At 39.0% G+C, this 15,969-nt stretch overlaps 1 protein-coding gene across 3 annotated transcripts; it reads right to left on the bottom strand.

Moving 5' to 3' along the window:
- Positions 1-291: 291 nt before the first annotated feature.
- Positions 292-15,484, bottom strand: LOC131783322 (uncharacterized). Of its 3 annotated transcripts, none has more exons than XM_059100052.2 (18): positions 15,353-15,484; positions 11,900-12,007; positions 8,945-9,090; positions 7,940-8,191; positions 7,422-7,586; positions 7,182-7,295; positions 6,931-7,062; positions 6,728-6,824; positions 6,407-6,625; positions 5,626-6,002; positions 4,681-4,848; positions 4,259-4,369; positions 4,045-4,164; positions 3,736-3,826; positions 3,215-3,589; positions 2,562-2,696; positions 1,802-2,035; positions 292-839 (listed from the first exon to the last, which is right to left on the bottom strand). In XM_059100052.2, exons 2-18 carry the CDS (start codon positions 11,964-11,966, stop codon positions 499-501), a joined length of 3,144 nt encoding a protein of 1,047 aa, XP_058956035.2. In that variant the 5' UTR covers positions 11,967-12,007; positions 15,353-15,484; the 3' UTR covers positions 292-498. The 3 variants fall into 3 exon arrangements, with proteins under 3 accessions (XP_058956035.2, XP_058956036.2, XP_058956037.2); XM_059100053.2 differs by lacking the exon at positions 15,353-15,484 and adding an exon at positions 14,005-14,169; XM_059100054.2 differs by lacking the exons at positions 11,900-12,007; positions 15,353-15,484 and adding an exon at positions 8,373-8,412 and having other exon boundaries at positions 8,945-9,076.
- Between the last annotated feature and the right edge of the window lie 485 nt (positions 15,485-15,969).

Here is a 15,969-nt window from a genome sequence, read left to right as displayed (position 1 = left end):
GGATGACACTGGAATTATTTAAGTGGGAATACTTGGAAATATCATCAATACGGATCCTTTGGCGATCAATCCTAAACTTTTGTCAAATCAATGCAAGTCTGATTACTAAATTGCACAAATGACAAATGCGCAAACGTCTAATGGCAAACAAACATGTTTCAGGACTGCACGAGTTACTGAAATCCTGCTAGTCATGAGCACGTACAAGTGTGTCACGTGACTGTCCATTAATTCATGGAGCGAAGGGGAAAACGGAAACTACCTTAATTCTCACTTATACTTTTGATAGGAAATTTTTTCAACTCTTTTATTACTTGTATAACTTTTCATGCTGTTTGTTCTAAATCTACATTATTACGTGACATGCCTTCAAAAAGTGACTAGGATTCTACAAAGGAAACATGCAAATCATACGTCATTTTAGTTTACTAAACTGACGTCTTTGAGTTTTCTAAAACCTGTGGATTTTTTTATGACACTTGATTCAACAGATTTATGTTAAGTACGTTCATAAAACACTTCAACTTCATCTGGTTGAAAATTGTAACTTCCTGCCAGGAATGATTGGGTGAAGGAGCTGCCATAACTGTGGCCAGATGGTGGACTGTAGGTGTATCCAAGGTTTGTGTAAGAATTTGAGTTGGATGAGGCGTAGCTGACAATGTAGATATCGTGTCCTCCACCAAATGCAGGACCACGGTCGTGACAACCGTATATGGAATGGCTCCTTCTATTACTAGACTTGCCTTGTTGGGTTAGTTTCACTGGTGCCCAGCCTGGCTTGTTGACCAATGAGAACAAAAAGGCGCTTGCATCGTACTTATACGAACAGCTAGAAACTGAATAGGAAGTAAATAATTCAAAATATAGTTCCACTGTCGATCCTTTTAAAGGGAACAAACCAATCACCGCTTCAAATCTCTGTTAAAATTTTCAGTGACTCGTGAAATCTAGCCATTTTTTTTTTCATCCTGCAGCTCGTACACAGGATATCATGATAGGCTAAGTTATTTACCTCCCTGGTTTATTCTTAGTAACGTGTTTACTCGATTAATTGCCACGGCGTTAATTACATCTTAGCGCTTCCCAAGCGGCATATATTCATGGGCGGAGTTTATTCGAGGGCGATGCGCGTTCATTCCAACTCATGTTTCTTAACTCATTGACATCAATCACAGTAAAATATTCGTAAGTAGTATGTAAAATGGAAATTTTTCCGAGAAAGTTAGTCTGAAAAGATCGAGAATCGGCCCAGAAGTGGAAGATCGAATTGCTCCCCATTAGCTCAAAGAAGCCTAGAGGAAAACTAATCGCTGAAATGACGTTGGAAGCTTCAGGTTTTTTTACTTTCTTCAAAATTTAGAAATATTTCAATTCGCCTAACCCGGTTGAAAATTAGTGCAGGTTTCAACTACCTGCACAAAGGAAGAAAACCCTGTTTGAACATATCCCTCACTTCTTTCACACATTGCTTGCGTCGTGCTTCAATAACTAATGGATCAAATAATTCATCTAGCGCCGATTCGTTTTTAACAGTTATTCAGAAAAAGGTACTCGTTAAAAACCTGAACTTAAAAAGCAATTGCAAGTAGGGGTATGATTAGTTTATATTCCTTATGAGACGCAGCTATTCCTGATCAAATATACCGTAGACCCCAGTGCATTGTTTTGTTTAGTTTATGTGTTTTGTTTGTTTGGGTTTTTTTTAAATTAGAAAGCAGATGTAATCTCAGATTTTAATTTGTTGGTTCTACTTCAGCGAGGAGAGAAGGCAAGTGAATTCAATCAATCATACACTTACTCCATGATATCCTGGTGTATCCACCAAAGATGTACTTTCCCACACGGATTATAGTCACTGTGGGTCCTTTGCTGTCACACAATGAGTGGAAGGTAGTACTGGCCCAACCATCCACTGATGCTCGCCAGCAGCGCTTCCAGTAAGAGGACTGGCTCTGTACAACAGGGCTTAACCAATTGCTCAGGGTTCTAAGGTAACCGCCATCGTTTGCTAATATTGCTGAATAACGCAGGCCTTAATAAAGGAATAAGTGTTATTGCACTCTTAGAAACGTACTTTTTTATTGCCATAACATGTTTATATGTTAATGTATAAAGAAGACGTAAAACAGTAACACAACAACAACACACAGCTGAACTATAGAGAATTCGTTGATGACGCAGGGTATAAACAAGGCTCGTGAGACAAGAAACTTGTCCACTTCTGCGATGTCGAAAGCGTTATGTTAATCAATACATGTGGAATAGCTTGATAAATTTGAACTCAGCTGTCACGTACAGAATACACATCGCACAGACGGGAAAACAATGAAAAGCCAGTCTTCCAAACTTACTTTCTGAGACTGTTAAAGGGCTCAAAGGGGTTTTTTTTTCACAAGTTGAAAAGAAAGCCAGTTTACGGTTAAAGAATCTTGAGTTACGAAGGCCAAACTTTCACTTCGCTGCTTTACTGACAATTTTTTGTCAAACTTAACCAAGGAATTTTTTGAGCATAAAAGACCATAACAATGTATTTCAAGTTGTTTTTCAGCACATCTTACCTGCATAGATGTGATAACAATCAAATCCATCTCCAAAGTATCCAGCTTTACACCTGCACGTGTACGAGCCACGTTCATTTGTACAAGTGGCCAGTTTGTGACAGTAATCCAGATCATTTTGGCATTCATCTAAGTCTAGTATTGGAATAAAATAAAGCATTTGACACTCTTTCAGCACGGAGAACTTAATTTCCCACCACTGACTTAGCGTATTTCCGTACATTGAACTTATTGGGAGTATTGCTGGTATTCGTGCCTTCCATTCTCCCTAACAAAGTTATGAAGTTTCCCTGATAGACCGGTGGTACGAGTCTTGCCTACAAACTGCAACACAGTGGTCCACTCACAGATTAATCAATATACCCAGCTTTCTCAGTAACTCTCCTCATCAAGGAGATATCATGGTTTTCAGTGAACTATCCTGAAAAGAAACATGGCCAAGTACTAGGACTTACACGTGATGGACTGACATGTGGAGGAGGGGAGTATTCCAACTTTCTTCAAGTTTCCAAGAATGAAGATAGGATATCAATAAACCCAGACAGAACTGGATCATAACACAAGTAGCACCCAACCAACCATTGAAAAGCATTAACTAAATTTTGCTCGTGAAAATGATATCGTAAAAGCTTCATTTAATACGTTTGACTTACCTTTCCTACAAGTAAACTGATGACACTCACTACAATGCACGTCGTTCCATTCATAGTTGTGTTTCACACCAAGAGCGTGCACACAATCTTCTTCTTTGAAATTATTTGGTTGATTCTTGGCCCAGGCTGTAAAGTTTCCATGGCCATGGTCCACCCAAGTAAAGTCACCCTCTGTTGATCTATCATTTAAACCCAGCCAGGATTTCTCTCCATTATGGCGATGTTGTATGTAAACATTTTCTTCATTGTTGTTGACGTCAGCAAGAACTGAGTTTTCTTGTCTACATTTTTTTACTGCTGTGGTCCAATTTGCACAGGTATCACTCGTGAAGTAACAGAAGCCATCGAAGTAGCTCCATCCGGGATCGCAAATGTCTGGAAACGAATGTGTTATTTTACTAATTATTGAAATAATTCATATATTTACAAGTATGCTGAACGATTTTTGCATCTTCTCCTTCTAAATATTGTTGAGATCAAACCACCAAAATTAAGTTGATTTATTTGGAATGATAACTAACCTTTAAGGACCGCATAACCCACTGACAGAGGATCATATCTAGTCACGTACAATTCCTTGACACAAACTCTGAATCCAGATTCATTCATATTCTGTAAACAGTCAAAATTTCCTAATTAAGATTTTTTTCCTTATTTCTAGGCTGTTTTCGTAGAACAGGGAATTATAGGAGTGTGATATCGATCTCGTTCGTGATACAGTCTTATACTGCATCCTAAGAAATTGAAAACGTGACATGGATAATCAATCATCTATTTTTAAGCCAATCTCCTGTGTTATTTTAAAGTTTTCCGAGAAGTGAGCTTTTTACCTCAATCCATGTTGAAATACCGTTATGAACTGGTGCCAAGTTTCCACTTGCTGTCGTGCTGTGATTCGCTGATATCTGGACGGATGGTGTCGCATTGTAACTTCGTGTAAAGTGCACAAACTATCAATAAGATAAAAAAAGGTGCTTAAGGGGAATTCTGGCATATTTTTTATCCAAAGGTCCATTTTTTCTCATAACATCATTGTACAGTTACCTCGCAGTAAGCATTGTTGTCTTCATCTGTTGGTGGATTCGTGTTTGGAAAGTTTACAGAGCCATGTTCAGTGAAGAGCGGCTTATGCAACTCAGCAAACGCAAACCAGTTCTGGGAAGAAGCAGTGTACAAAACAAAGGACTTACTTCTAGAAAGTACAGTATCGTATGGTAACGAGTCACAATTATTGCCACACATAAAGGACCTTGTAATTCAATCCAACAAACAATTAAAAAAAACTATTTTTACTGTCGAAACAGGGAAAACCTTTGGAAGAATCCTAATCAAGCTTAAACACAAACGTAGACATCAAACTATTCCACTTCAAGCTTATGCCTTGAAAGAACTGAAGCAAAATATCCCTAATCTTAGATCTTTAACAATCTTTCAGTTGTTATATTTAGACAAAACACATCACATGCCACATAAATATCTTGATGTTTCCCATCAAAGTTTTGCAGTTCCCGCAAACAAGCCTTGAACGAGTTCTCGGTTACATCCTCTGTCCAAATCAACGCAGCGTCATGTTCCTTCCCACTTCTATGGTGATTAGACGTCACAAGAACAACTGGTAAATCCTTAAACTTCTCCTAAGCACATGAAATAAATCATTCCATCACACATCTTGCCACATTTTCGCAGTTTTATTTGAGTTTGGTGGAAATGGATAAATAAACTGAAATCACAGTTGAATTACTTGCTGTCTGTTTTAACTTCTTGCTCACGGTCTTTTTTATATCATTTTTTATTATCATTCTTATTATCAATATGACTACTACAGTCGACTCTCACCCTGCGGACACCTCGCTATTACAGACACCTCATCATTGCAGACAGGAGAAAAAAATGACTGAAACTAACTCCTGTTATTACGGACTCTCGCTATTACGGAAATGTGGAAAATTTCATGCCCCCCAGCGCGACAATTCACTTGTTTTTTCTCTCACTTTAGCGGACACTTAAGTATTTCGTCCAAAATGCTGACTCACATAATCTAAAGCGACATTACAATAAAAGAAAATAAGGAAACCATTCTTCAATTGGGTGCGAACATGAGAATTTCCCGCTTGCGGCCGCATCTTTTTCGGTTGGTGAGGCCATGTTAGAAGCTTCGTGTTTGCGTAGTTACACATTACTTCATATTTTTAGGGAAAAACAATTTATTCTCTCGTAAACCGCTATTTCGGACTCTCGCAAATCTCTCCCCCCCCCCCCCCCCGCTCCGGGGGCGTCCGCAATAACGAGAGTCCACTTTATCATTATCATAATATAATTTTTGTCATTATCATTTTGACATGGAAACGAGATGGAGCCTGTTGTACAAAAAAGTAGTAACGATTCCAACAAATACTTTAATGTAAACCTACTTTTGGAAACGTCACATTTGCACAATTTGTTCCTGACCACCATTTTGTCATCTTGATTGTTCCCGTCGTTCCCTCCGGTGGTGCTCCTTGGTACGCCATCCAATCAACAGTGGCGAATGGATTGAAGTTGTCTCCATTTCTCCCAGATTGCATCGCGCATACTGTAAAATTTTGTGTATTGATTCTTTCGGTCCAGGATGTGATAGCATGGTGCACCGTGACGGAGTCATCCAAGTTCATATGATTAAGGGTGATCTGTACTTGAACCTTTTTGTTCGGATAGAAGCGGTACGGTGGGAATACCACTGTCTGGCAACTTGAGTCTGACCAATTGGGAATTCGAAGAAGCTTGATACGACCATGAACGATTGGAAAGCCTGCAGTGATTAAAAAAGCTAAAGTTCTATGCCCTCAGTGACCATTTTTGCTGTTATAGCTCAAGTTGCTGAGGGATTCCGTGTATACATTTGGAAACTTGAACTTGTTTGTGTGTCTTGTTAGAGGTAAATGAAGAAAGGGGGAAAGTTTCTGATGAAACTGTGGTGCTGCGTCGGTGGAAGGGAATAACAAGGTAAATAAGTGGTATCAATTGAGTTGATGATGTAAATTTGCCACCGATAAGAGTTTCAAAGCTAACGTTTCGAGCGTTAGCCCTTCCTCAGCTCGAAACGTCAGCTTTGAAACTCAACGGTGGCCAATTTATGTTATTAACTTAGTTGATAATACCAAATTACCTTGTTAAGGGTAGACAAAGCTCATTCATAAAGAAATATGACCTTACCCTCACAGCTGCCAGGATGATACAAGGTATTATTGTCTATTCCCTTGCAGAAGCTCAATTTGTACAAGCATTCATTGTCATATGATGTTCCATTTTCCGTGCAGACAGGATCTTGATACGACGGGCAGTTTTCATTACACACACAGCGAGCTTCATGGGCACTGTAGGTTTTGCAGACTCCGAATGACGGGCAGAACACGTCTAGACAGGGATTGAGGTCTGTGGATGTGAAACAAAAGGGTAGTTACCACACAGTGAAAGAAAGATTCCGAAGTGAAGCCGCAAACTGGTTGCACCAACTCATTCAAGTCAAATCCAAACCTCCAATTACGACGTAGTTAACCGACAGAGGATCGTGTTTGCTTCCTGTTCCACTCAAGTCTCTGACGCAAATCCTCATGGATGTGAGGCTAACTTCCTACACAAAGATCAAAGAGCACAAGGTGAAACAACAAGATTTTGTGAACTGACGTTTCGATGGTTAGCCCTTCGTAGAGCGAAATAGAAACCGACTGTTTATTTACCTCAACCCAGGCTGATATGATGTTATTTTTCGGTGAGATGAGGCTTTTCATACCGACTTGAGGGTTGTACAGATGATGCACAGACACGAGGACAATGGGTGAAGCATAAAAGGTTGTGTCAAACTGCACTTTCTATAAAAATAAAAAGAGATAAAAAATTTATATGAGACACAATACGCATGACACTAACTCTGTTTTTCCTAAAAATAACTCCTCCTAGTTTACAGTAAACTTGACTAAATTACACTCACTTGACAGAAACCATAATTGTCTTCAGCTGTTGGCGGGTTACTGTTTGGAAAATCTGCTTCTCCTGACAGCGTAAAGTTAAATTCAGAGCCATTGCCAACAAACGCAAACCAGTCCTGCAATAAATGAATTCAAAGCAAGAGTTGCCGTTAGACTACGACAAGGTTATAGGACAAAAAACAGAAAAAAGAAAAGTTAGCTTACACGTCCACCCATGAAAATACAATAGAGATATCTTTTACCACAGAGGTGTCTTGATGTTTTCCATCGAAGGGCAGGAACTCCCGGATGCACACTTCGAAACTTCTGGAATTTACATTTTCCAACCAAACATACATAGCGTCATCCGGCTTTGTGTCACGTGTGTACCTAGCTGACACAAACACGGATGGTCTTCCAGGAAAATTCTGCAATGTGGTTAAATATATGAATTTATATATGTGGAGTCAATTTATCCCAGCTATAATAGAAATCACGCGACTTGTCATTGCATAGTGGCTTCAAGATGAAGAAATGTATCGGATAGTTGAGAGGGTAAATATTGAAATCTCTCCTAATACTTCTCTTTTTACCTTGCAGGGTTCGGAGTTTGCAACCCACCACCAAGATTTCTGAATATTGAGTAGCCTGTCTAGATGAGCACAGAAATCTGTTCGACATGAAGTGGGCAGGCTTCACTAAGTAAGTTGATCTAAAGTCTTTCTTATAGAACATGCTCAGAGGTTTTGACCTTTAACTTTGGTTTTGGTTCTTTTCTAACCTGTGAGAAGGTAACTTTGTCACACTTAGTTTCCGTTGTCCATATTCCATCAAAAGGAACTCTACCACGCGTCATTTGTGGATGATCTTGGAAAGCCAACCAGTTGATGATTCCTGTACCATTTGATCCAATACCTGACTCACGTGCACACACCTCAAAGTCACTTGTAGTGACGGACTGAACCCACATAGCTGAGGGTGAATGGACACGTGAAAACTTCTCTCCATGGCTCACCGTCACATAAATGTTAACCTGAAATTTTGAAGCCGGTGCGAATAAGGGATTATGCTAACATAATAGGAATAATCTGTAGATGCATTTCTAGCGAAATAACTTAACATTTTCAAATGACCGACGCATCTTGATGTTCCATAGTCTGTTGATGCTACTCATTGTTTGGTCAGGTTGGAAAATACTAAGTTGTAGGATTTACCCTTTCCTTTTTGAATTCTTCAGAGTTGCCTTCTTTAATGCTAAGAAGGAAAGATGAATATTATTTCTTAGGTGCTAATCTCTGGAACTTGAGAGAGGTGTCTGGCTTTTACAGTATCCAGGACTTCGTTGTGAATTTTGTCTAATTTGTATTTTGATCCCCGTTCCTAATTCCTGGTATTTGAAGTTACAGTTCCAGATAAAGAGCCTTAATTACGACTGAATATCTTAGGTCAAAATACAGCCTGCAACTATTTGGAAACTGTGAATGATATCCAGGGAAATGTGATCGCAGTTAGCACTGTGACAGCCGAGTAAGAAGAGGATACCCGATCACACTAACCTCTCAAAGCGAGACATGGAACTGGAGAACAGATGAAACAAGAAACGTATTTCACGTGGGGAGAAGTGCAAAATAAAATCGAGTCGATCCAGAGATCGATCAAAAATGAATTCGATCGAATGGAAAGACACGAATGATTTCTCAGTTTTGTTCAACTAAAGACCTTCCATTACCGACTGGTGATGTTGGATGGTGCCACGAAATTCTCTGGATCCTGACCTAGTACTTACCGTCCCGGATCCACTGAATGTTTTGGGGAATACAACGTTTGTGCAACGAGGCAGTCGACAGTATTGAGAGGGTGAACAAGCACTGTTACAGCTCCAGCCCTGCAGAGTCTGAGAAATGTTAAGCCTGCCAGTTTGGAGGGAAATACCTACAAGTGAGGAAAGGCATCTTTATTAAAATTGGGCATGTAACTTTACCTACAAGTTCAGATGGTACAAACAACGCATGCAATAGCTACTGATTCGACGCACATGTAAAGACGCGCCTCCAGACAGAACTCTTTGAACGCAGACCAATTGCCAATGAATGATGTAAGTAATCAGGATTAGTTCTGGTTTTGCATAACTTCACTCTCGTGTAACTTTGTCAAAAGATCAGAAGCAAAACTGAAATCGATCTCGATTTGGTTCCTCTTGTTTTCCCCGCTTTCCAGCAGTCACTGTTTTTACTTTGAGTTATCGCTGGCTAATGATAATGTCAACCTTCGTTCTGCATGACCATTTGTCAATTTGCTTTTGGGTTTCGACACTTCGAAAAAATATCCAAGTAGAGCCGAAATCGTTTTCTTGTACCACACTTACGATTGATTAAGGAGAGAAACATTTTCCCAGAGTAAGCTTATCCAGCAGATAATGCAGGTACATTCCACTTGTAGATGACAACTAGACTTTGCCGTCAGACTTTTTACTTGTTTCAGTTTAACATTTTGACCTCATCAGGTGAACTAGGAGCAATATCTTTTACAAGCTGATATTCTTTATGCAGCACAAGTGTGAGATTTATCAATCAGGTTACTCTACTATATAGAGCGAGTTTGTTTTCCACAGATACCGGGTTATTTTGCCCTATTTTTAAGAATGAATCAGGAAAAAAATAAGTGAGAAATATTTTGAATATCAACAAAGCCATTTCTATGAATGTTAAAACTTCCGCTTTCCTAGTCTCTGATGGGGATCCAGTCCGAAACAACAATTAAAGCAGTCCGGCTTCAGTCCAAGGAAAATCGAAACTTAGAGAAGGTTTGACGAATAGAATGCTGATCACAACAGACTGTAAAGGAAGCATGTTTTCCCTCTCTCGAATTGCTCTAATGTATTCATCAATGAGTCTTGTAGAAATGAAAAGTCATAACACTTCGAAAGATGAAATTATTTTCATCAGAAATGACATCACCTTGATGGATTTTATCATAACCGAAAAGTCTTGAGGAGACGACACCTGAAGTAGAGGTCCAAAAGTTTTTTGCTTTACTACATCTGTTTTCCCTCCAAAACATATTGCAAGAAACTAGGCTATTTTGTAATAAGATCGGCAGTGAGATCCGTCTTAGCAGCCCTAAAAGAGGACTGAAGAGGCCGAAAGTAATAACTTAAACTCAGACTTAACACATTTGAAGCCGTAGTTTGTAGAAGAATACCATGAATTTCTGTGCCAAAGTCTTAGGTTTAACCTCAATTTCGTCCATGTGCAATTGTTTTTTTCCTACTTAAACGGGATGACTAATGCACGTATTTAGCGGCGGTTAGCGGACAAGATGGCTGCTTATTTCTTCGCTCTTGAGGAAATTGTAGTCAATTTGAGTGTAGTGCTCTGTAGCGTGTGATATATTGTATCTGTTTAATGAGTGTAATGTGAGTATCTACCAGTATACCGGCTATTAATTGCGACCAATTTACCAAAATTTTAGACGAGAAACTCAATCCACTTAACTCGACAATTTCTGAGTTAAAAAAATCAGTTAAAGAAGCGATGAGTTTTCTCGAATTTGTGAATGCGAAGTATGAAGAATTGTTAGAGATGATGAAGAGCTCAAAGGAGGAAAGAAAGGCTTTGAAAGATGAGAATAAGCTTTTGCACGATGAGAATAAGATCTTGAAGGCAACAATTCGCAGCATTGAAAGTTCACTGGAATCAGATACGAGAGCGAACAATGACCTGGAGCAGTACACTCGCAGAGAGTGTGTAGGAATCCGAGGAATCCCTGTTGCTGCTACTCCATCAGAAGAGCAAACTAATAATATTGTGACGAATGTCGGTAAACTACTGGGAATGTATATTACTCAAAATGACATTTCAGTAAGCCATCGAATGCCTCAAAGTCAAAAACACAAAGGCAAGCCTGGACCGCCAGCTATTATCGTCAAATTTACTAGGCGTGATGTCAAAGATAATTTCTACCGTGCAAGGAAGCAGCTCAAGGACTTAACAACGCGAGATCTTGGATATTCCAAGAAAAATAAGATCTATCTTGCAGAGAGCCTAACAGAAAGGAATCGAATATTATTCAAAGATTGTTTGAAGGTAAAGAAGGATATGGAGTTCAAGTTCATTTGGACTTTAGATGGAAAAATCTTCATGAGAAAAGACAAAGACTCTGCTGTTCGCCATATTAATAACAAAGAGGATCTTCAGAAGATACAAACTAGATAAGTATTTATTTTCTGATCTTTTACGATTTGATGAATTGCTTGAAATGTGTAACTGACACTAGTGATATGGCCTGTGACTTGGCCAATTCACTTCCATCTTTAAGTATCAATTCTCCTAGTCCATCAGTTTGGAATTCCATTGACGAAGATATAAAATTATCTTCATTGTCTTTGTTTAAAAAGAAAGTAAAGCAGCAATTTATCAAAGATTACTAGACATCTGTATTGTCTGTGTAACTTTAAAATGGAAATAATACTGTTTTGCAATGTATGAATTTTAGTCTCTTTAATATACTGGTAGTTTACCTTTGTGTGCGTTTCTCTATCTCTTTGTTTTTGTGTCCCTGACCTAAACATTTAAACATCTTTTCTTTCAACTGGCTGCATGGCATTTTTAACTCTTAGGTTATTTCGGGCAGCCAGCGCCCCTATCATTGTCTGTACTATTATTATAAATTTTTCTTTCTTGTATATTTTGGGGTGAAAAAAATAAAGTTGTTGTTGTTGTTGTTGTTGTCGTAGTCTTACCTTTCACAGCTAATAATAAGTTTCCAAAGATGATAACAGTCAGCATTAGCATGGTAGACGAATTCATCCTCAGAGACCTGCTTTCCACCGAATCACTGTGATCTGTACCTGTAAAGTGTGATTTATAATTCAGTACTTAAATCAGTTTTGTTTTTGGTCAAAACAGCTTCCTACTTAAGCAGATTACTACGTGTAGAAAAAGAAAATGATACCATTTTATCGACGCAAATTGTCCATCTCTTAGTGTTTGATTTTGGCGCAGAAGGCAATAACATCATGTAGCAGCATGATACACATTTACAAATGATTCACAGGGTAATAAAATTCGTAGATTACTCAGCCGTTTGTCTTTACAGAACCTCTGTAAAGTATTTCAGACTCAGACGCGAGATCCCCTTTGTAAAAGGTGTTGTAAAACTGTGATTTTGATTAGGCAGACTATCTTTGAAATTGGCTGACAAATTAAGGGAGCCTCAATCCTCGCTCTAAAATCATCATCTAATGCAACAAATGTATTATTATTATTGTTTGCTAGTCACATCAGCAAAGCAGCCTGATCAATTCCCCATCGATGAAATGAGTGATCACTTTTTTACAGTTCAAGTAGTTAAGGCTAAACCTTAAGACCTTTTTTGCTGAAATACTGCACGTTCTGGCAACTTGCCATATTCACTTGTTATTTTTGGTTGTAAATTATCAGCTGGTTTCTAATGGGCCCCTATCTAATCAATTGATTTTGAATTACGGAATAAATTGTAAACACTTTGAGTAAAGGATGCCTATGTGTAAAGGCTCTTGTTACTTATTTTCATGAGAAACATTTTACCCAAAAGCCATCGGTCGAAATTGTTGAAGGCTTCAACAATAGCCAGGCACATTTTTTTCATTTTGCGCATAGTGCTGCTCGGTAAGGGTTAGGCTCATGGAACTGTACGAAATGGGTTGTAGAAGAAGACTTTTCAAGGGCACTGCCATTGTGTGGCTTGATGGGCTGTAGGAGGGCAGCTCATAGTATGCCAGGCATGGAACAGAGGTGGCTAAGACTTTTGTTGAATCGAAGACTTGCTGGTGCCTTGTTGACCTTAGGAACGGCATTTCCTCTTTGGTGAGGTTTTGTAGAGGTTTGAGGTCTGAGACGTCTACTTGAAGGATCACTAGCGCAGTTACGTCATCGTATGCCAGCCATGGTGCAGAGGTAACTAGGACTATTGCTGAATCAAAGGCTTGCTGGTGCCTTATTGACCATAGGAACGGCATGTCTTCTTTGGTGAGGTTTGTGGAGGTTTGTAGAGGTTGGGTGGCGCTGCTAAGTTGGGGGCAGAATTTGACCATTAATAGCTCCTAGGAATCGGCACACTGCGTGCTTGTCGATTGGAGTGGGCATGGCGATTAAAGCGCTAACCATGACAGGGTTGGGCTGGCGGCCATCCTCGTGATAACTTGGCCCACGAGGGTGGCTTTGCGAACAAAGAATTTTATCTCGTTGACACTCAGCTTAACATGATGCTGTTCAAATTGCTGAAGCAGGGCAATAAGGTTGCAGTCGTGGTCGATGTACCATTTATGGGTCGCTAGTAAAAGTGTCGCCTTTAAGATGGTTTGCATTCTTCTTCTTTTTGCACCGTTTTCCAGCATTTTAAGCAGAACAAAGGCTCTTGCTCGCAGATTGCTGCTGGAATCCATGACGTCCGCCTTGTAAAAAATTGTATGCTAAACCAATGACCGAAAATTAATCTCCTCGATTAATTAATTTCGGCCGAATAAAGTTCGGCGTTTGAGTCAATTCAGCTAGGATTAACTAATTTAGGTCGGCCTACTGTTGAATTCGATTCGGCGCGGCTGAAGTACGGTGTCTGAACCGGGCCTAGGAATTTGAATTGGATCTTTTCACTAGTCAGAGGTTCCCCTATGTCCTTTGGTAAAACTCAGTCACATAAAAATATTTGGCCTTTTCACGCATAACAAATAATATCAAAAATTCTTTCACATGCAAGCGAAATTTCAGACATTTCACATGAATATAAAAAACCACATTCACGAATTTAATTTTTAATTTTTGCAGTCTTTACTAGTCCTATGTGACAAATGATGACAAATTTTCTTACCTTACTTGTTCAAGGACCATTAGTCTTTTTTTTTTTACTTTTATTAACTCATATGAAGTTCATGTCCTGTCAAAACCCTGGTTAAAACTTAACCATTTGGAGAATGTCCCCTTTTCTTCAGTGCTCTCCAAAAGTCACAATATGTTTTTAAAGGTATTTATTCTCACACTATCCGATCACATTGAGCACAACTCTCTAACTGGTTAATTTACCCGATTGTGTTCTTATTATATCAGCTCTAGTTTTGGTTTTGGTCACACAGGAATTTCCAGTCATTGTTGACTCTTATCTATTGATTCAATGTCAAGATCGTCACGCCCTATGCACGCAACTTGATAACAATACGTTTCCGACAACCACAACCGTTCGAGAACAATACGTTTTCAAAACCATGAAAAGCCGGGAGTTCATCACGCAAAACAAAATGGTTAACGAATCACGTTTAATTCAGTTCTTCATTCACGAGTCACGTTTTAATTGAAAAAAAAAAATGAGGACATGAAAATATCTTAATACCTTTAATCACGATTCAAGAGGAAAAAAATCGTCCAATCATGCTTCACGTAGAAACCATAGGGGACCCTCTTGTCAATCGCGAAAGCAGACAGCGAGCAAGTTTAATTTATTTTATCAAATACTTGCATTTACATTAAACTGATCAAGCAATAACTTGGTTACCTAGCAGATTTAAGAGGTTTTAAGTTCGTTTCTATCTTTTATGTAATAAAATCAAGTACAACCCATGGAATTAAGCGACTATTTTGTCATCAGATCTAACACTTCCATTGTTTAACGTGAAAAGCTGAAAACTAATCAACGTTGAACAACTAACAACAGAATGATTAACGATCAGAGCTTATTGACGTCAGCACGATCAGAAACAATTTGTCCCTTTATTCTTTCCATTCCTACGAGAATCATCCCTTAAAACTTTCCGCTAATGCCATCTTAGCTTACAATCACTGTTTCTTTTTCTCTGTTGCTAAGATTGTTTAACTTCAACCCGTCTGTTGCAGAAGGCCAACTGAACGCGCTTTGCTAAACTGTCAAAGTCGTATGTCTTGTGTGCTCTGCATTTGACGGGTGTCTCTAGTGTTTTAACCATAACGGATCAGAAACCCACAAACTTAAAATATAAAGGGAAACCAGCGAATATTGAAGATATCAGAGAGTTTAAGTGAACTGACAGAAAATGACGGCAGAAGCACATCAGGGAAATGACTCTAGTTTGATCGAGCAGAGAGTGTGAGTTCTTAGCTGAATTATCTTTAATCGCGCTGCAGGAGCCTAGCAAGGCTACACTTTACAAGTGCGCTAGATTATTATCTATATTGAACATAATTCTTACCTCTCAGCAAAATAAGCAACAACTTGGGGTGATGAACAAAAATCAAGTACGGTTTGTTGACGATCCAACCGCTCAGCTCGATATGGACACTCCTTGATCCACACAATTCTTTTAACTTTCTCCATGAAATATTTCCGGGCTATAAACGTCACGTTACTAAGGGCTGTTTACATGGAGATGCGGGACCCCAGGTATGTTAGGTAACTTGCGTAATCATGGTCCAAAAATAGCCCGCGTTAACCACAAGCAGCCCAAGGTTTAGCTGTGAGATGATCGCTTCAGCTGCTTGTGTATTAACTTACAATCCTTGAGTGAAGCTTCTCGAGGTTGTTGTCGCTCTTTAACTGAGGGAGTAAAGATGTCATTACGGCGACGTGTGGTAAAATGTTGCCGAAAAAAACGTAATTTGTTTTCCTCTTAAATTCGTCAATAGCTTAATGCTTAAACGTTTTTAACGTACGACGCGACGTCTTCACTTCGGCATAACATGTGAGTATACTGTAAAAGCCTGACTGAATTACTGTCGAAGTTTTATCGCTAAGAGGACGTAAAGGTCGGTTTTTAACGTTTTAGTTCTGTATGGGATGGCTACGAAATTTACAAAGTTTTAAAACACA

Source organism: Pocillopora verrucosa, chromosome 5, assembly GCF_036669915.1.
Source record: "Pocillopora verrucosa isolate sample1 chromosome 5, ASM3666991v2, whole genome shotgun sequence".
Lineage (NCBI taxonomy): Eukaryota > Metazoa > Cnidaria > Anthozoa > Scleractinia > Pocilloporidae > Pocillopora > Pocillopora verrucosa.
This window is presented reverse-complemented; position numbering and strand designations above follow the sequence as displayed.